Source organism: Peromyscus leucopus, chromosome 20, assembly GCF_004664715.2.
Source record: "Peromyscus leucopus breed LL Stock chromosome 20, UCI_PerLeu_2.1, whole genome shotgun sequence".
Classification (NCBI taxonomy): domain Eukaryota; kingdom Metazoa; phylum Chordata; class Mammalia; order Rodentia; family Cricetidae; genus Peromyscus; species Peromyscus leucopus.
Window position 1 is genome coordinate 36,423,197 of NC_051080.1, and position 21,324 is coordinate 36,444,520.

Genomic DNA, 21,324 nt, shown 5'->3' on the forward strand with positions numbered 1-21,324 from the left:
CTAGCCAGTGAGCTTCTGAAATCCACTTGTTGCCCTCTACCTGCAGCTGCCCCACTGCCCAATGCTGGGGTTACGGGCTCATGCCTGGCTTCAGAGTGATGGGGATTTGAACTCAGGCCCTACTGCTTTCACATTAAGTGCCCTTCCCCACTGAGCTATCTCCCCTCCCTAGACTTACCATTTTGTTTTGTTTACTGCTTTATCCCAAGAACCCAGCATTGCTGATATGCAGTAATCTTTCCTGTAAATTTGTTACATTTATAATTTTTGTTGTTGTTATTTTGTTTTGAGACTGGGTCTCTCTATGTAGCTGTCCTGGAGTTCATAGCGACCTGCCTGCCTCAGCCTCTTAAGTGCTGGGATTGGAGGTGTGTGCCACCATGCCCTATAATGTCTGGATATTTATAATTCTTAGTCAAGCAAGAGAAGTCTCAAGCCCTCCATATGTTTAGAAATTAGCTGAAGTTGGACTATAGAAGCATTTCAGGATGTTAGATAAAATCTAGCATTCCTCAGGAACTTGTGAAATGGATTTTACATCCCCAAAAGGAATCTCTTCCCCCAGCTACTCTCCTCCTTATAATCACTAGAACCTAACAGCTTACAGTCTTCAACTGAAGTAAATGTGACATCATTGCTTGCTTCACTATATGCTCTGAATGTCAGAGACTGATAAACGTGACTATAGACTAGATCCCTAGTACAGGTGCACAGGTGGTACTTCCTGATCAGTGACATAATATTTAAGAAGGAAACTCAGAACAAATAGTATCTGCCAGGAAGTAAGTATAATCTCTCAGGGGTAGCAATTCTGTTTAAAGGCACATGCACAGGATCTGAAGAAGAATAAAGAAATATATACCTGTCATAAATCTTGGCAATCCTCAGTTCTCCTCTTCCCTTTCGCAAGCTTATTCTTGTTGTTGAAGCATGAGCCAGAATGTGTCCGCCAATGGGTTTTTTGGGATCTGCCTGGAAGCTGAATCAACAAAACATTTCTTCAGGTTTCGTTTGGATATGCAATGGTATTTGCAAGGAAGAGGCAGTCTCTATGAGTGAAATGGCAGGGATTCTTTGTGTGTGTGTGTGTGTGTGTGTGTGTGTGTGTGTGTGTGTGTGTGTGTGTGTGTGTGTAAGGATTTCAGAGGTCAACCTTAGGTCTGCCTTAGGAGCCATCTACCTTATATTTGAGACAGGCTCTCTCTGGAACCTGGTGGGTTTGTTGACTGTCCAGTGAGCCTGAGATTGGCCTGTCTCCACCTTTCAGCACTGAGATTACAAATCTTTGTCACTGTGACCGGCTTTTATGTGGGTTTTGGGGGTTAAATTAAGGTCCTCATGTTTGCATAGCAAATACTTTACACCTGAGCTATCTCCCTAATCTGTATCCTAAAACAGAGAGGGAGCTACTATCTCATAGCCATCCAGTTTAGACTTCTGAGAGTCCCTGACAAACAGTTCTTTTTTGGTGTTTCTATTTTTGTTTTTTTGAGCTTAGGTTAAGTTTTGTAGCTGAGATTAGTCTCTAACTCATAATCCTCCTGCCTTAGTCACTTGAATAATATGACTACTGGTGTGCACTACCATACCAGCTTTTAGTTCATGTTCTGTTTGAATTTTAAAGATAAATTACTAAAAATAAAATCAATTACTATTGAGGTCTGGGCTGGAACAGTTGCCTAAAATGTTTGAGAACTTGGGCTTAATCCTAGCACTCAAAAAACCCTTAAGTAAGTATAGAGAAAGCACAAAATAGGGCTAGGGATATAGGGATATAGGGATATAGGTAGAGTGCTTGCCTGGTATGCCCAAGGTCCTGGGTTCAACCCCCTGAGAGAGAGAGAGAGACAGAGAGACAGAGACAGACAGAGAGACAGAGAGAATTAAACATTCATTATCTTAGTATAATGGTTGAGGTTAAAAATTCTCCTTATAGGCCGGGCGGTGGTGGCACATGCCTGTAATCCCAGCATTCGGGAGGCAGAGGCAGGTGGATCTCTGTGAGTTCGAGGCCAGCCTGGTCTACAGAGCAAGATCCGGGGACAGGCACCAAAGCTACAGAGAAACCCTGTCTCGAAAAAAAACAAAAACAAAAACAAAAACAAAAAATCTCCTTATATAGCTGAATGGTCATGGCACACACCTTTAATCCCAGCACTTGGGAAGCAAAGGCAGGGAGATCTCTGTGAATTAGAGGCCAGCTTGGTCTACAGAGCGGGATCCAAGACAGATACTAAAACTACACAGAGAAACCTTGTCTCAAACAAACAAACAAACAAACAAACAAATAAAATACTAGATTTACTTATTTATTAGCTCATTATCAAAAAGTTATTTTAAATTTTTTTTTGGGGGGTGGTTTTCAAGATGGGGTTTCTCATCTGTAAACACACACAAAAGTAAGCTCTTAACTATGTCTAGTCATAGTGATTCAAAAATCGTATTAATCCAGAAAAGAAGTTAAAAATACTATTGATATTCATCTTGAGATATACTTGGGGACTAACATTTCCATTGCTAAGAAGTGGAAATTTCGCCGGGCGGTGGTGGTGCACGCCTTTAATCCCAGCACTCGGGAGGCAGAGGCAGGCGAATCTCTGTGAGTTCGAGGCCAGCCTGGTCTACAAAGTGAGTTCCAGGAAAGGTGCAAAGCTACACAGAGAAACCCTGTCTCGAAAAGCCAAAAAAAAAAAAAAAAAAAGTGGAAATTTCTTTTTTAAAAAAAAGGAAATTTAATTATTTTAAAATTATGTGTATGTGGGTATGTGTAGTTGTCCATGTAGGCAAGAGGCATCAGATTCCCTGGAGCTGGAGTTACATGTAGTTGTGAGCCACATGAAGTGTGTGCTGGGATCTTAAGCCAGATCTTCTACAAAAGTAGTATGTGTTCTAGCCCCCCATATCTCTATCCTTAAAAAAAAAATGTAAAAAGTCTTTTTTTTTTTTTAAAGACAGGATTTCTCTATGTGGCTCTAGCTGTCCTGGAACTTACTCTGTAGACCAGGTTGGCCTCAAACTCAGAGATCCACCTGCCTCTGCCTCCCAAGTGCTAGGATTAAAGATGTGCACCACCACCACCCAGCTAACTTTTCTTCTTTTAAAGATTTGTTTTAGTGTGTATGTGTGTGAGCTCATATTGTAAACTGTAAATTGTTTATTTACTGAAGTAATGGAAACCTAACATAACTACCTACAAACTTAACTAGAGTTATACTCATTTTCTCCTCCTTCATTAAAATTTCTTTTTTCTTGTTCAAGCAAGTCCTCTCATGTCTCTATGCCTTTGCACATAATTTTACCTCTGAAATGAAAGCCCCTTTCCTTACTGGGTTTACTCAAGCAATTCTCACTCATCCCTCAACCCTGCAGCTCTGTTGTCTCCTGCCATGGTGTATATTTTTTTATTAAAGCATTCTGGCCTGTGGTGTAGCTCAAGGACAGAGCATGTGTCCAGGATGTGCAAAGCACCCCTAGCATCACAAAGGGAAGGAGAAAGAATCTTCACTGTTATTTGAAACAGTCCCTATTCATCTAATGTCTAGACAAGTGTGTGTCACATGAAGGAAGGCCTTTCATGAACACTGAGAAGATACTTGGGCTCTCCCTGGTCTAGGTCTTCCTGGATACAGGCTTGTAACATCTCCTCAAAGAAACTATACATTACATGCTCAACTATGTTCATAGCAGCACTATTTGTAATAGCCAGAACCTGGAAACAACCTAGATGCCCATCAACTGAAGAATGGATTAAGAAAATGTGGTACATATACACAATGGAGTACTACTCATCAGAGAAAAACAATGACAGCATGAAATTTGCAGGCAAATGGATGGAACTAGAAAGTATTATCCTGAGTGAGGTAACCCAAACCCAAAAGGACAAACATGGTACGTACTCACTCATAAGTGGATACTAGATATAAAGCAAAGAACAATCAGACTGCAACCCACAGAACCAGAGAGGCTATATAGCAGGGGGGACCTTAGAATGACTGTGGCTTATAATAAGTTTTGGTTTTACTCAATTACTGGGCAAGCCTCAATGAAACATTTCACTACCACTATTAGGATAAGAATTTATACTGTATGAAGCTGATAATAGAAAAATAAATAAATAAGAAAAAAAGAAAAAGAAAAAAAAAGAAACTATACATTAAGGGCCGTTTGAAAGAGTTTCTAACAGAGAGAAAAATATAAAGCTGGGCATAGTGGCACACACCTTTAATCCCATCACTCTAGAGTTCAAAGCCAGCCTGCCCTACATAGGGAGTTCCAAGCCAGGGTTAAATAGTGAAACCCTGTCTCAAAGATAAAATAAATTTTAAAAAGAAAGGCAAATATAAGAGACAGCTTTCCAGTTCCCAGTTGAAGTAATCCCCCTGCTGGCTGTTCTGGAAACCTGTCCACAAGCAACACAGTGGAGTTTCTAGGTAAATAGCCAAGATTTTCTTCTTAGCAAATTACTGTTTGCTGTTATTAATGTGATCCCCTGCACACCAGGGAGAAGAGGCGCTATTGCCTGTCCTTGATGACTTCAGATGAGCTAGATGGAGAAATTACTACAGGTGTTTCAAAAGGTCTGTGAAAACATATAAGAATGATATTATAGCTATAAAAAAGTTATCAAAATGATTCAAACTTTGAGACTGTATTTAATCAAAATCAAAATGAAATAACATCAGCTTTAACTTTGAATTTCAAGCCAATTTAAATTTTGTTTGCTTTGTCAACAATTCTACACACATTGTATATGGAATGTGTAGCCCTTAACATTTTTATGAAGGTCACCAACACTGACAATTTAATAAAAGATACAGAATCCTATCCAGCAAAATGAACACATATACACATATATATATAAAATTTTTATGTAAGTTTAGGAGTGCCATTGAACCTCCCTTCTGACATGCACAAATATGAATAATAACCAAGATTTACTGAGTCCTCACTGTGTTGAAGACATTAAGTCATCTATACTTCACTTTGCTTGGATTTCATATTTATTAATAATTTGGATTAAAAATTGGATTCTGCTAGAGGTCTATGTATAGGGAGATTACACTCACTGGTCATATGAACTTCAAATGTAGTTACATTTCTCTTATCAGACTAGTTTTCTGTCTTTTTGCGGAGTCTTGAGCTAGCTTTATTTAAGTTTCCCCTGAAAGAAGAATTTTCTGACCCATTTACATTTCTGCTTCAAGGATGAACCCTGAACAGTGGTCATTTCACCAGAATAATAAGTGTATCCCTGCAAAGTCTCTGGGTTGGCAACTTGCTAGTTTTCCCTCTGGAAGATACAGCCTTGATCTGTTGTGTGGTTTATGAACTTTAGAATTAGACGAGTTCAAAGTCTGGTTTGTCAGTTCTGTGACCTCAGGAAAACTGTTTCTGACTCTTCATGGGAAATAATAATGGTACCAACTGGTAGGACAATTTTAAGAATAAGATGAAATAATTCAGGTAAAGTGTTAGCATAGTGACTACAGCTATTATTTATCTGCTTTCCTAATCTTGACTCAAACATTTACTACCTATTTACCCAGTTTCTTTCATAGCAAAATGGGGGTAGGGTGAACCCCTGACCTTTCTAGGACTGTTGTGAGGACTCAAGATACCAATAATAACTTACTGGGAGCCACTGTGTGCTAGGAACCATGGCTGCTCACTGATACATATTAGCTCTACCCAGACAGCAAACTTATCATATAAGATATCATCAATAAACGCCAGTTCAATTTAAACAATCATCTTTCAATGAAACATAATCCAAGAAATTTTTTTTAGTATCTGTACTTCCTGACTGCTGCAGCAGTCACAGTCTTGAGGTGACGTACAAGAAGGTGGCATAGCACCCCACATTCTTCCAGAGGGCTTTAATTTACTCTATTTCTGACCAAGCTAACAGCATCAGAAAGCCTCCCACATCCCTCCTATAGCCTTTTACAGTTTCTTCTCTTCTCTTTTCTTATTTTCTCGGGAGAATGAGGGAGCAGGTGGGGGTAGATAGGAGGAACTAAAGGAGGTTCTCCCACTTTGGTTGAACAGGACATAGCATATTCTATCATTCTGATTCCAACTCCAAATTAGCAGAGGTCATGAAGAACAGTTCTGAGATGAAATGGGATAGGATGGGAGAAAACAGTATGACTAAGAAGCATTAACTTCTTTTCTTTCTTGTAGTTTTGTTGTGGTGGTGGTGGTGGTAGTGGTCATGAGGACTGATCCCAGAATTTTGTGCATGCTAGGCGTGCTGGCTATTTTTATGTTAACTTGGCACAAGCTAAAGCCATCTGAGAAGAGGGGACCTCAAATCAAGAAAATGCCTCCATAAAATCTGGCTGTAGAAAAGTCTGTAAGGCATTTTCTTAATTAGTAATTGATGGGAAAGGGCTCATCCCGTTGTGGGTAGAGCCATCCCTGGGCTGGTGGTCCTGGGTTCTATATGAAAGCAGGCTGAGCAAGCCATGGGGAGCAATCCAGTAAGCAGCTCTCCTCCACGGCTTCTGCATCAGCTCCTGCCTCCAGGTTCCTGAGATGAGTTATTGACCTGACTTCCTTCAATGATGGAGCATCATGTGGAAGTATAAGAGATATGAACCCTTTTCTCCCCAATTTGCATTGGCCATGGTGTTTCTTCACAGCAATAGAAACCCCAAGTAAGACACTAGGCAAACACTCTACCACTAAACTACAATCTCCCTGCCCAAGGAGAATCAACTTCAAAGTCAAAGATATATAGGGCTCAAATCTTGACTTCCTTAGTTTTAGTTGTATGACTGGGCAAACAGTAAATATTTTGAGCTGCTTACTTTTAAGAATTACAAATATGCATAATACCATCTTAAATTCTGGTCAGAGTGTAGACCCACGGGAATGGGCTAGGACAAGCCAGAGGGACAACAGGACTCTTGGTGCTTTTGATATGCACGGTCGAGGTGAAAATCTGAGAAGGGTCCATTGAGGAGATAAAGGCTGAATGAGACAGAATGAAGAGGAGGCTTTAACATAAGGAAAACGTGGGAAGAAAGAGTACAGCCAAAGAGAACTTTTAAGAGAAGAGTTGGTTTATTAAAAAGTATGGTCATGCATGATGGGGCACATTAATCCCAATACTCAGGAGGCCAAGGCAGGCAGAGTTTGAGGCTAGCCAGGGCTACATAGAGAGACACTGTCTCAACATCCATCCCCCACCCCCTGGCCAAAAAAAAAAGGGGGGGGTATGTTTAAGAAGTTTTGTTAGCCAGGCAGTGGTGGCGCACGCCTTTAGTCCCAGCATTCAGGAGGCAGAAGCAGGAGGAACTCTCGGAGTTTGAGGCCAGCCTGGTCTACATAGCAAATTCAAGACAGCCATGGCTTTCTCAAAAAGAAGAAAGAAAAAGAAAGTAGAAAGGAGGAGGAGGAAGTAGTAGTTGTTGTTGTTATTAAATAATATATCCATCCTTTTTGTCTGATCCCAAAATATGCACACACAAAAGTTAAAAGTCCCCCCACATCTTTTGAAATTGGAATTCTTGTTTGGTGGGGTAGAGTGTGGAGAGGTGCAACCACATATTGAGACTGGCTTCACAGAAAACACAGGAAGGTGGAAGAAAGCTGAGTTACATCAGGATCACATGAGAATTACATAAGATTATGCAGAATGGATGGGGTTCAAATAATCTAAACACTTTGCAATAAAATTACTATGCTAGTGACCCTAAACATAGTACTTCTTTTTTTTTTTTTTGGTTTATTTTTTATTCGTATTTGCATTGGTATTTTGCCTGCATGTATATTTGTGTGAGGGTGTTAGATCTTGGAGTTACAGACAGTTGTGAGCTGCCATGTGGAGCTGGGACTTGAACCCAGGACCTCTAGAAAAACAGTCAGAGCTCCTAACCACTGGGCCATCTCTCCTGCCCTTTTTTTTTTGTTTGTTTGTTTGTTTTTTGTTTTTTGTTTTTTGAGACAGGGTTTCTCTGTGTAGTTATTGGTGCCTGTCCTGGATCTCGCTCTGTAGACCAGGCTGGTCTTGAACTCACATCTGCGGGGCTCTGGGATTAAAGGTGTGCACCACCACCGCCCAGCCAAACATATTACTTCTTATTTAAGCTGACAATGTAAGTCATAGGTTGGCATGTTTAATGAATAAGTTATACATTCACAAACCTACAAATGTTCTGGATGGCTTTTTGTTAAGAAACACGGGCACAACAGAAGTACATGGTGAGGTCATGGTCTCTCTTGCTGCTTGTTTGCCCTCGTGTGCAGTTTCTCAGGCCCATTCTCTGACTCGTTATCTCTAAACCCGTCGACTGGATCGTTGCAGCCCTAACGTCTGGATCTGTAGCCTCATCCAGGAGCTGCTGCTCTGCTGTATCATACAGCCGCTCCTTGCCTCTATAATTTTGTTCTTTTTTAATGCGATGTGCCATCAAGTATAATGCATAGGATACAAGCCTCAATTATTGTCAGTGTACTTGGGGATTCATACCAATTATAGTGATATTTCTCTGACAGGCTCCAGGCGAGCTGCAGCTTGGAGTTCCTCAACACCAAGAAACAAAGATATTTTATTTATGGGAGGGTTTCCAATAGCATTTGAAATCCTTTAGTTTAAAACTGTCCCCTTTTTTTTTTCATTTAGATGCAGTAATTTTATGCTTTACACGAAGACATGTATTTAATCTGTACTGTTATAATTTAATATACTTCAGAGCACACTAATTATAGTGAGCCTTGTTTCCTTAGAGCTTGGCTAGGTGGAAGAGATGTTTCACAGCAGACTTACCCAGCAGAAATACTAGGCTTTGTTACCTTCTCTGGCTCCCTGCTTAGTTCTCTTCATTACAAATCTCTCCATTCTGCCTCTCTCCAGTTTCTTCCTTCACTGTCTTCCAGGAGTAAATTCAAGATGGTTTTACTCTTTTTGAAACTTTTTACAAATACAAGAAAAAAGAATCTCTATCTGGCCTAATTTCCACTGATTTCTTTTACCTTGTAACTCTAGAGTGACAGTTTTGGCCTCCTCAGTGTTCCCTCCCAACACCTGAAGGGAGAACAGTGCTCTTTAACTTGTACTGTTTTATCTGAATGCAACCCACTTCCTCCCTCTGAGCCAATGAGTCATTTTCTCTTTTTAAAGAAAGCCTTAAAAATCTTCCATTTCTCTGTAGTTTAAAATTAATCTCTTTGTGAAGTACTTCATGTCCTGTGTACAAAAGACACTCCATAGAGAAAGGATTGCTTTAAACACTAAAGGACTACACAACTGATGATGTGATGTAGGACATACCAAGACTTTAAAATGCTAAGTTAAATAGCAAAATAGATATCGTTTATCTTTCTTCTTTATGGAAACAAAGGCTTTTGTCTCTTTTGATTGCTAATTAATTCTCAGAATCTTGTAACCTAGTAGATTTTCAATAAATATTTGAACTAATGAATGGTTGGTTTTCTCCTCAATCCTTTCTTTGTTTTTTGGAAGGGAGAGAAATTGAACCCAAGGCTTCCCACATGCTAAGCACACATCCTACCACTAAGCTATACTTGCAGTTTCCTCAGTATTTTAGCTTTCTTTTTGCTATTTAAACAGCTGATATTTTCCACATTAGTTTTTTCCTGTAACTAAGTAGAAAATACTCATAACAGGTATTGAAAAGAAAGAGATAGGGCTGGAGAGATGGCTCAGAGGTTAAGAGCAATGACTGCTCTTCCAGAGGTCCTGAGTTCAATTCCCAGCAACCACATGGTGGCTCACAACCATCTGTAATGAGATCTGGCGCCCTCCTCTCTCTATATAATAAATAAATAAATCTTTAAAAAAAAAAGAAAGAAAGAAAGCCGAATTCCTACTTTCTCTTAAAAAAAAAAAAGAAAGGAAAAGAAAGAGATAAATCAAAATGCAAAACATGCAGCAGTTTGCTAAGGTAAGCTTTTAAATGCCTAAAGAGGGCTGGAGAGAGAGCGCAGTGGTGAAGAGCACTGGCTGTTCTTGCAGAGGACCCAGATTTAGTTCCCAGTGCCCACATGGTGGCTCATAACCACCTGGAACTCCAGTTCCAGGGCATTTGGTGCCTTCTTTTGGCCCTATTGGGTACCAAGCATACATGTGTTACAAATACATGCATGCAGGCACTCAAACATATAAAGCAAATAAAAATGAATGAATAAACAAATTTTAAATGCCTGAAGAGAAGCACATTCATTTCAGCACAATGTAGAGAATTTGCACTGATGTATTAAGTATCTGTTAGTATTTATGCCTGTGTCTCATTTTATACGCACCTAATAGCAGCATTGCCTTGGTTTAAAGTAAAATCACCTTCTTCTGCAACACTGGAGCAATGATTAATTTAGACAAGATTTATTGACAGGTGCTAAAATAAATGGTGAAAGCTTATTGCAAAACATGATATAATATGATCTGAGTATCATATTACTGAATTTCCAAGAGATGTTTTTTGTCTTGCTTTTAGAAGACATATACTGAAGTCTTAAGTGGTGAACTGTCAGTGTCTACAAATAACACTCAATAATTAGAAAAAAGAGACAATTCTCAAATGGTTCACACACAAAAAATAGAATAATATGTCAATATACATCAGTGCATGTATATATGAACATACATGACTGTATGTAGACTAAAAAGATTTCACAGATGTGCATACCAGCATGATGTACACGAGAGAGAGAGAGAGAGAGAGAGAGAAAGAGAGAGAGAGAGAGAGAGGGAGGGAGGGAGGGAGGAGAGAGACAGGAGGAAGGGAGGCAGGGAGAGAGAAGGAGAAAGTGTGTGTGTGTTGCCAGGATATAATACCCATTGGGAAACCTAAGAGAATGGTGTGTGCACTCATTGTGGTAATCTGCAAATTTTCTCTGGTTAAAAAGTTTTCTGAGTGAAAAATAGGAAAGCTTTTAAAAGTCATTATGAACTCAGGGTTATTCAGCTGCTTATTCAGTCAAACATTTTGGATGGTTATAATAAACCTTCCTTTGAATTTTATACTTTCACAATCTTATTTTAGCTCTTTGCTTTGCTATTCCTTGCCATCTTTCAGAGAGCCATTGTACTCTTATATGTGGGCAAATACTTCAGTAAATTCTGAATATGCATTGTAAGACTGACATTGTTTCTATGAGCAGTAGACTTCTCTTGTGGGTTTTTTTTTTTTTTAAAGATGTCTCTTATATATCTAATCAAAAGCCTAATTTTTGTTTTTAGTACAGCAGCCCTTCAGTGTTTCTGGAATGTAAGCTTTATCTGCCTAAGATCATTTTCTTTTTTAAGATTTTTTTTTATGTGTACAAATGTTCTGCTTGAATGTATGCATGTATGTGTACCACATGTATACCTGGTGCTTACAGAGGTCAGAAGGTGTTGGACCCCCTGGGACTGGCATTAGGGATATTTGTGAGTCAACCGCTTGGTGCTGGGACTCAAACCCAGGTCTTCTGCAAGAGCAACAAGTGTTCTAAACTGATGAACCATCTCTCAAGCCCCTAAGATCCTTTTCTTATTGTCCTTCAATACCCCTTTGTCTTAGGTCAAGTCAGGGCACCTAGTACGGATGACAATTGTTAAAATACTGCTTTATTCTATAGAGAATACAGAAAAAATAGGTTCTGAATAACAAATAAGTGCTATGTGCAGTTAGTTATGAAGTAACAGTGTACAGTGTAATGAAGTAATCTGAATACACTGTGCCCTCCTGAGTGAGGTAACCCAGAATCAGAAGGACAAACATGGTATGTACTCACTCATAAGTGGATAAAGGACAGTCAGACTGCAACCCACAGAACCAGGGAGGCTATACAGCAGGGGGGACCCTAGGATGACTGTGGCTTATAATAAGTTTTGGTTTTACCCAATCACTGGGCAAGCCTTAGTGAAACATTTCACTATTAGGATAAGAATTTGTACTGTATCAAGCTGATGAAAGAATATGTTGGCCGTACTTTCAGGAGGGGAGGCTAAAATCTTTTTAGATTATGGATTAGCCTATAGAAAAATGTCTGCTGTAAATCAAACAGTGAAGGGGAAGATGAATAGCAATCTCACTTACACAACTTAAGTAAAACATAGCTCTCTGAACAGATGAAGATAAGTTTCTTCTGTATCCCAGAATCTAGTAATTTAATCAATATTTATATGGATAATTCAGCTATTATTTGGCTTAAAAGGGCTTATTGGGAAATGTTATCATTTTTACTATTTTCTACAGAGAAAATATTTTACTGTTTAAAATAACCCTGGCCTTTTGAATTATAACCTGATTTTATTTTTTAAAAATGCACCATGCCCATATCAAGGCTGAGTATTATTGTAGTTGTTTGGAGATGAGGCTTCACAACATAGCCCAATCTGATTTTGAGTTCACCATCATCCTTCCTTCATCTCCCAAGTGTGAGGGTTACACGCATGTGATATCACACCCAGATAAGGTTGATTATTTCTAAGTGATTTTATTCTATATTCTAACCTTTTGATAGTAATCTCTGTGAAATACAATATAAGGGCTTACGTCATAGTTGCTCCTGGATCTGCAGTCATTTGATTGGTCACAAAAACAGCAACATTATATTCTGCATCAAAAAATAAAGAAACTAAGAGAAGGGCAATAAAAATTCAAAGTTCATTGTTTAGATTTCAGTTTAGGCCGGATGATGGTGGTACACACCTTTAATTCCAGCACTCAGGAGGCAGAGGAAGGTGGATCTCTGTGAGTTCCAGGCCAGCCTGGTCTACAGAGTGAGTTCCAGGATAGCCAGGTCTATATAGAGAAACCCTGTCTTGAAAACCAAAAAGCAGATTTCAGTGTAGGAATCTTGCACCATGAGTTCATTTTATAAACAAGCTCTTGTAGATCAGGCTAGCCTCGAACATAGAGATCCATCTGCCTCTGCCTCCCCAGCGCTCCTAGTAAAGGCAGGTTTGACCACAGCCCAGTTTAAAATGAACCTCAAATGGAATTTTGTTTTGTTTTTTTCAAGACAAGGTTTCTTTGTGTAGCCCTGGCTGGCCTGGAACTCACTATGTAGATTAGACTGGCCTCAGACTTAGAGATCTGCCTGCTTCTGTCTGCAAAGTGCTAGGATTAAAGACAAGTGCCATCATGCCCATGCCCATCTTCCTATTTTTCATTAATAATGAAAAACACTTAAAGTTATCATTAATGTTATAGCAGAATCAATTTTAGTTTAAATAATCATCTAAACTATGAAAGTAATTAAAAATTTTATGCTTCTGACATCCTTCTCAGCTTCTCTTCAAAATACACTCTAGCAAACATAGTCAACAGATGCTATGTGACACTGCCATTTTATTTTAAACATCTACCTTCTGAGATTTTTTGGAGTCGTGACAACATCTGGGCCAATTTTTGCTGCCGTTCAGCCAATTCCCCACGGCCACTGAAATCCACTCGAAAAAGTGCCATTATTGAGTCAATGATCTGCGCAAGAGTAACATGAAACCAAACATGCATTTTAAAATAGAAGATGCCTATTTAAACAGAATAGAAAAGTGTGGTAAACAGCTCTGTCAGTGAACATTATTTAAAAGCTTGTACCAATAGTTTGAAAATGCCAGCTTCTTCGTGAAACTTGGCTGCAACATAATCAAGTAGCTCCATCTGATGTTCACCTGATGGGAAACACAGAAAATGTTACAAAAGCCAGAAGCAGAGGCTAAGCTCATGTATGTGTTTTTGGGAGACAGGCAGATAGAGTTCTTCTTTCCTCCCAACTATACTTTACTAAGTGAAGACTGCATATTCTGCTTGAGCATATGTGGCAAATGGTACTTTAGCAAAAAGAATGTTGCTCTAGCTGGGCAGTGGTGGCACACACCTTTAATCCCAGCACTTGTGAGGTAGAGGCAGGCAGATCTCTGTGAGTTCGAGGTCAGCCTGATCTACAGAACCAGTTCCAGGACAGCCAGGGCTACACAGAGAAACCCTGTCTAGAAAAACAAAACAAACAAACAAACAAACAAAACAAAAGAATGTTGCTCTGGGTGGCTTTAGTTCACTGGTAAAACACATGCCTAGAGTATGTGAAAGCTGGGGTCGAGCCCAGCACCACAGGGGAAAATACCTGACGGTTACTCTACATTTCAGAGACAAAAAATAATGAATTTGAAGACATTTGAGTGCCTTGAAAACTCAACAGATGATAACATTTATGGACTAATTTGCAGAAAATTTAAAACAAGGAAAACGAGTGAAAATATTGTATCATCAAATAGTAAATTAGTGTTGTCAACCTTCCCATAACTCAAGTTTAAAGTGCAACTGCACAGGGCTCTTACTAGTATAGGCACGAGCGTAGAGTACATTGTCCAGTACTGCATCGTGGTCTACGTTGAAGCGATCAGCAATGTCACGAAGGCGATCTGGACGGCTGGAGTGTGCCAAGATTAAGGATCTAATAAACCAATTCCAAAGAAAGTCTAGATAGCTATAAAAGGTAATCCTGTGAGCGAGTAAAACAGCTGAGACGTAGCAGTACGTCCAGAGGCATTCAGATGCCAGTCCATTCCTTAAGGACTGCCAGAGCCTCCTTTCTCTAAGTGCTTCAAAACACCTTAGGGGACAGTGAGAGGTCACAGAGAACGGGAAAGCAGAAATGAAATATCAAGTTTTCAAATAAGTTTAGAAGCTAGTTGTGATGTCCTCATTTTATAAGGACACCGACAAAGAGTTTTAGCAAATAACTTAGATATTAAATACAGCAGAACAGTTAGAAAAACTAGAAACTAAGGTTTGTGATTCTCTTTTGTTCACAGCTCTATAAAAATAGGCATATTCTGGAACACTAATGTCACTGAGTTATAATTCGTCACTTCAAATTCTTCATTGGTTCAAAATGCAATAGTTTAATAGTCCACTAATAATGTGTGGCAAAAAAATATAAATTTGATGACATGAAGTAAAGGGTCAAAAAGTAACCTCAAGGGTCTAAAAGGAACCTGATTTGATTACACGGGTTTTTGTTTTTGTCTTTTATACACCCTCTAAAGAAGTCTGTAGCTTTCTGAAATTAGTAAATTCCTGTATACCCACAAAGATACCATGGAAGATGCTAATAATCACTAACCGGTAAACTACAGAGAGTAATCAACACTTTATTCTCTGGTCTGTAGTTACTCTAACAGTGTTGCAAGTGAAAAAAAATGAATGTCTCTAGTTTCATTTCCCTTTTGTTTGCATTGTTTATAAAACATCAACTATTGCCAAGTGGTGGTACATGCCTTTAACCCTAGCACTTAGGAGGCAGAGGCAGACAGATCTCTGTGAGTTCAAGGCCAGCCTGGTCTACAGAGTGAGTTCCAGGACAGCCAAGGCTACACAGAGAAACCCTGTATCAAAAAATCATAAATAAATAGATAGATAGATAGAAGACAGACAAAATAAAATTAAGCTGGGTGGTGATGGCGCACACTTTAATCCTAGCACTCGGGAGGCAGAAACAGGTGGATTTCTGAGTTCAAGGAACAGTCTGGTCTACACACTGAGTTTCAGGACAGCCAGAGCTATGCAGAGAAACCCTGTTTCGAAAAACAAAAACAAAAACAAAAACAAAAAAACAAAAAACAAATCCCAAAACAAACAAAAGAGTTGAGCTTATACTAAGGGGAAATACAAATCAATCTATAAGTATTTACTGATTACCACATAGCACTGACCTGTTATCAGTGCAAAGCATTGTAGAAAACAAAGAGTAATAAGAATCTATGTTCTAGGTAAGTTTAAAACTTACAAAATATAAATGTAAGAAGAAAAATATTAAAGACAGTAGTATAGGTTGAGGGACCCCAAGAGAATAACATGGGAGATTTTCCTCCTGAATTTTACCTTTGCTCTCAACTATTTTCTTCCTGTCTTGATAAAATCCAGACCGCTAATCTGCAAGAGCCATTCCTCTCTCTGTGAGGAGCACCCTTCGCCAATTCTCTCTGAATTCGCTGAACTCCAGCTGAGCCCTTCTTGCTGCAGCTCTAAACATTCCACCCTCCTTTCCCAAGTTAGAAGGTTCCTTCAGACTTTTCATGCCCAGATTCCTCAGCAAACTGCAAATAGTTTTTGGCTCATTTTTCTTCCACAGGAGTATTTTTGATAATAAATTTTACAATAGCTCAGGAATTACAAGATTTTCTGAATTGGATAATTACAGAAAATCAGAAAAAGCAGGCCTTGGTATCTATGAGAGGCTTAACAATTTGTATGATTCAGTATGATGATGACATGGGGATAGAGAAAGCAAATCCCTTGTAGGATGAAAAGCAACATGTGGATTTCTCTATGACCAGCCAAGCCGACAGTCAAAAGAGAGAGTAAAGCAAAAGGCATTTCAGACATGTCAGGTCTGGGTTTACCACCTTGGTCACCTTCCTGAAAGCAGTGCTTAAGGTGCTTCAGCAAAACAAAAGCAAGATGCTCTGGGGATGGAAGAGGCCTTGATGACAACACAAAAACCTTCATAGCCTAAAGAATGTTAATGTAATGTTTTTCAATTTCTAACATGTTTAGAAAAACAAAGCATGTTTCTCAGATGGGATTAGACACTCTCATCTCTTTGCCTCTCATTGTGACAATGCTGAGAAATAAACCTGGTGAAGCAGGCTGGGCTTCAGCGTGAATGGCTTTAATGAAGCGGTGCAGATCTGGCATCTTCTGAACCTGGCACCTCCTCAATCTCTGTGTAAATCAATTATACATTGCCTCCCTCCCTTGCTGTTTCCATCACCCCAGACTCCACTGCAAATGTTCCCTGAAACTAATTCCCAAAACTCTAGTAATCCTTCTCATCTGCTCTTTTCTTCACACTTCCTCCTACTTTCTGATTGTACATTCTTCATTTCAGTCCTCTTCACAAATACAAGCACACATCAAAGTTGTAAGTTATCTCTACCCTTTCTTTAGTTAATCATCCACATCTCTGACTCCACCCTTTCCTCAGAATTTCCCACTGTCATCTGTACATCCTCCTGCCCCTCATGTTCAACACACTACCAAACAACAACAGTTGTCCTCAGCACCATTCTGCTCTCTGCCTACATGAGACTCAAGGTGGACTCTGAAGCCACTCTCCTTTGTCTGCAGCTGCCCCTGCTAATGCTTCCTGTCCTTTTCTTTTCTTTTTCTTCATGTGTTTGCTTGTTTTTTGAGACAGGGTTTCTCTATGTAACAGCCCCAACTGCCCTGGAACTTACTATGTACCAGTTTGGCCTCAAACTCACAGAGATCCACCTGTCTCTGCCTCGAGTGCTGGGATTAAAGGCGTGTGCACCGTGCCCAGCTTTTTATTTTTTTGGTTTTTCAAGACAGGGTTTCTCTATTGTAGTTTTGGTGGTTGTCCTGGACCTTGCTCTGTAGACCAGGCTGGCCTCAAACTCACAGAGATCAGCCTGGTTCTGCCTCCTGAGCCCTGGTATTAAAGGCATGTGCCACCGCTGCCCAGCTTCTTTTTGTTTTTATTGCTTCCCATCTAGATAATATCCCCATTTTTTTTAGATTTTTTTGAAAAAATATCTAATTGATTTCAAAGTCCTTCATGTCTTTGACCCAAATCACCTTTCTGGCTGTGTATTCTGGTATACTTTTTTTTTTTTTTTTTTTTTTTTTTTTTTTGGTTTTTCGAGACAGGGTTTCTCTGTGTAGTTTTGCGGCTTTCCTGGAGCTCACTTGGTAGCCCAGGCTGGCCTCTAACTCACAGCGATCCGCCTGCCTCTGCCTCCCGAGTGCTGGGATTAAAGGCATGCGCCACCACCGCCCGGCTCTGGTATACTTTTATATCAATTAAACTGCCATACCCTCTGTGACACAAATAGCTCTGACCCTTTCCTTCTGTATATTTAAGCTCTTCAAGTCTTAAGGCAAAATCTTTGGATATGAAGCTTTAAAAATGATTACGATACAATTTCATCTCGTGTATTTGTTTTGTAGAGAAGTAATCAAGCAGTGATATGAGCGCTGGTCAGCACTGCTGTCCCCTTGGCTTCTGTCATTATTGTTGGTTACTAGGATCACTACAAAAACCATACAGCAAGACATATTCTCTTTTGTAATAATATTGCTCTACCACACTGCCTCAGGACTTGTTTAAATAAAAGGGTTACAAAGTATTTTCTGTATCAATGAAGATAATCTTTCCTCCTGAGTAGCCACCTGCTCCTGGAAGTTGCGCTGTCACTAGGAAACAATTAAAAATTAATATTAACAGGAATGAATAAACTTTGCAGAAATTAGCCTTAAGTTTAGACTGGTTGCAACTCTAGTAAACTTAGTAAAGAACAGTGACCCTTTGGCTTCTAAAAAGATTGCTGCATTTCCACTTCAGTAATCAGTGGTAAACTAAGTACTCTGCCAGAATAACAATAATTTAGCTGAGAATTTTAACATCTCTCACAATAGGAAATATTTGGCAAAGCCAATTCTCCCAAGTAAACAGAATTAGAATTTAAATGTTACTAATTTTATTTTCATAATAATCACTTTTTTTTGTTGTTGTTGTTGTTTTTCAAGACAGGGTTTCTCTGTGTGTCGCTTTGCACCTTTCCTGAATCTTGCTCTGTAGACCAGACTGGCCTCGAACTCACAAAGATCTGCCTGCCTCTGCCTTCCGAGTGCTGGGATTAAAGGCATGTGCTGCCACCACCTGGCCACAAATACAATTTATGCTAAATAATTTATTTAGTAACCTTTATGTATGTGTGTACTGTAGGCATGTGTAGCTGTTCCTGTGTGTGTGCACATGTATGTCCACCTTTTATGATTCAGCATCTCTTACTGAATGTGGAACTTATTGATTGTGCTAGACTGGTAGGCAGCAAGGCCCAGGAATCTTCCTGTCTTAGTCTCCCCAGCACTGTGATTATAGGTGTATGCTGCAGTGCCCAGCTTCTTACAGAAGTGCTATGGATGCAAACTTAAGCCCTCATAATTATGTGGCTAGCGCTTTTCTCAACTGAGCCATTTCCCCACAGCCCAAGCATTTATTTTTTTTTTTAAAAAGGTAGGTTCTCGTGTATCCCAGATTGGCATCCAACTGACTATATAGCCAGGATGACCTTGAACTCTGATCCATCTCTCCAGAGCTAAGATTATAGGCTTGAGCAGGCTTATACAGGGCTGGGGATTGAATTTAGGGCTTCATGTATGCTAGACATGATTCTGTCAACCAAGCTCCATCCCCAACTCATATGTATTGCATTGCAGTAGTTAACATAAAGAACTACTTCATACTAGGCATACACACTATTTCATTTACTTTTCAAAACTTCCCCAAGATTTGGCACTATCATTATAATTTCAGTTTTACTATGAGGACAACTAAAGGGGTAAGGCAACTTGCCCACAGTAATCCAGCTATCAGTGATAGAACCAAGACATTTTGATTCTAGAATATCGGCCCCCTTTTCACTTTTTTCTTGTGTGTATTTGTGTGTTGTGTTATGTTGTATGCATGTTCACATGCGTTAGGGTGCACATCAGAACCCCCTATTAACTACTTTTCTATGTTCCTTTTATTTAAGTAAAAGAAATGCAAATCAAATCTGTTAATAAGAAATTTCTTGTTTATTTTGTTTTAGAAAAAAATTATATACTTACTCTTTTTAAAACTTATATTTGCCAGGTGTGGTGGCACATACCTTTAATCCCAGCACTCGAGGGGCAGAGACAGGCGGATCTCTGTGAGTTCAAGGCCAGCCTGGTTTACACAGCAAGTTTCAGTCCAGCCAAAATTATATAGTGAGCCCTGTCACAAAACAAACACCCCAATTTTTTTATTATTTATTTACTTATTTATTTATTTTAGGGGCACATGATACAATGGCATGTTTGTGGAGGTCAGGGGACAATTGTGGGAGTCAGCTCTCTCCTACCACCATGTGGGTTCTAGAGATCAAACTCAGTGTTTCAGGTTTGGAGGCAAGTGCCTTTATTATCCACTGAGCCACCTTGCTGGGCCCCAAATCTAATTTTATGCTTCTCTTTAAACAGAATACACGCCACAGGCAGTATTCTAGTCTTCAATAAATTTTGTCATTGTTGTTTTTTAAAAAGATAGGAAAGATGGATAGGAAGAATTTGATACACTGGGTGCCTCTCTTGCCAATTCACCCAAACCACTTACCTTCTCTGTACTTCCATTCAGGTGTTCATAGTGCAGCATGACAATGTACCTCAAACACACACTTTCCAAAACTATCTGTGTAACAATGGACTGTACTTAACCTCTTGAGTTTTGTTTCCTTGAACATTTGGTCCACTGCATAAGATCATGTAAAATGCAGTAGAGGTCTAGTAAGTGAATGTTCTGACTATCACTGTTATGTTGTTGATGTTAGAATGTGTTCTTACCACAGAGGGTATGAGACAGCTGAGTTTTTCCAGTACGAAATTCTGTGAAATTTAGAAAAAGGAACTTTTAAAAAAGGACAGTTACTATTTATATATTTTCACTAAACAAACAAAACTAACACTGCATTTGGGTTAGAAGTGTCACTTAGTGGTCTAAAAAAACTTGTCTAAAATGCCCAAGGCCCCAAACTCTATCTCCAGTATTCCCCTCCACAGAAGACCTCACTGCTTTCTAATTGTCAAATCTCACTCTTAAAGGTCCTCCTATCACAAAAGGATGCTGCATGTATGAATACCAAAAGTGGGAGAGAAAACAAATTCATCCCCTCAACATAAGTACTGTTTAGGTTAAAGTTAATTTAAAGCAAATTTTCCATAGGACTATTTACACAGATGAAAGTTTAAGACCTGACCCCAGAAAGGACAGCCAGGCTCTTTCACTGTGCTGAGATCTCAAGGAAAAGCTGGTGAGATCTTGAATGGTGACATCCCTAGCTGCCAGCAGAAGCAAATGTTCTCCATAGAAAAACTTCCCTAATCACTTAGGTCCACTGAACTCTCAGTTTAAATTTTTAGGGGTTGGGGATTTAGCTCAGTGGTAGAGCGCTTGCCTAGCAAGTGCGAGGCCCTGGGTTCGGTCCTCAGCTCTGTTAAAAAAAAAAAAAAGACCAAAAAAAAAAAAAAAAAAGACAAAATAACAAAAAAATTTTAAAAAGCTCATATATAATATATAAGAAGAGAAATTGCTAAGTTTGAGTCAATAGAAATAATAAAAATTAGATTTACTTCATCAAGTCAACAGAAACAGTAACAACAAAAGACTTAGTCTCTGACTGCAAATGTTGGCTTGTCAGATTCAGCATGTAAAACAGGAATACATGGATTATTTGTAAGAAAATATAGCACATAGGTCAGGTATGGTGGTGCAGGCCTTTAATATTAGCACTTGGGAGGCAAAGGCAGGTAGTTCTTTGTG

General features: G+C 39.3%; 1 protein-coding gene across 4 annotated transcripts in view; it reads right to left on the reverse strand.

Moving 5' to 3' along the window:
• Dmc1 (DNA meiotic recombinase 1) overlaps positions 1-21,324 on the reverse strand; it is a 46,853-nt gene that overhangs the window by 10,888 nt on the left and 14,641 nt on the right. For 2 of the 4 annotated variants that reach the window (XM_037197669.1, XM_028871279.2), the window contains exons 7-13: positions 20,349-20,390; positions 18,104-18,176; positions 14,294-14,385; positions 13,554-13,627; positions 13,322-13,436; positions 12,507-12,567; positions 863-979 (exon numbers count right to left, since the gene is read on the reverse strand). In XM_037197669.1, coding sequence (XP_037053564.1) covers positions 863-979; positions 12,507-12,567; positions 13,322-13,436; positions 13,554-13,627; positions 14,294-14,385; positions 18,104-18,176; positions 20,349-20,390 — 574 coding nt within the window. The remainder of the gene's footprint in view (positions 1-862; positions 980-12,506; positions 12,568-13,321; positions 13,437-13,553; positions 13,628-14,293; positions 14,386-18,103; positions 18,177-20,348; positions 20,391-21,324) is intronic. The other 2 variants (XM_037197670.1, XM_028871280.2) reach the window with 1 other exon arrangement.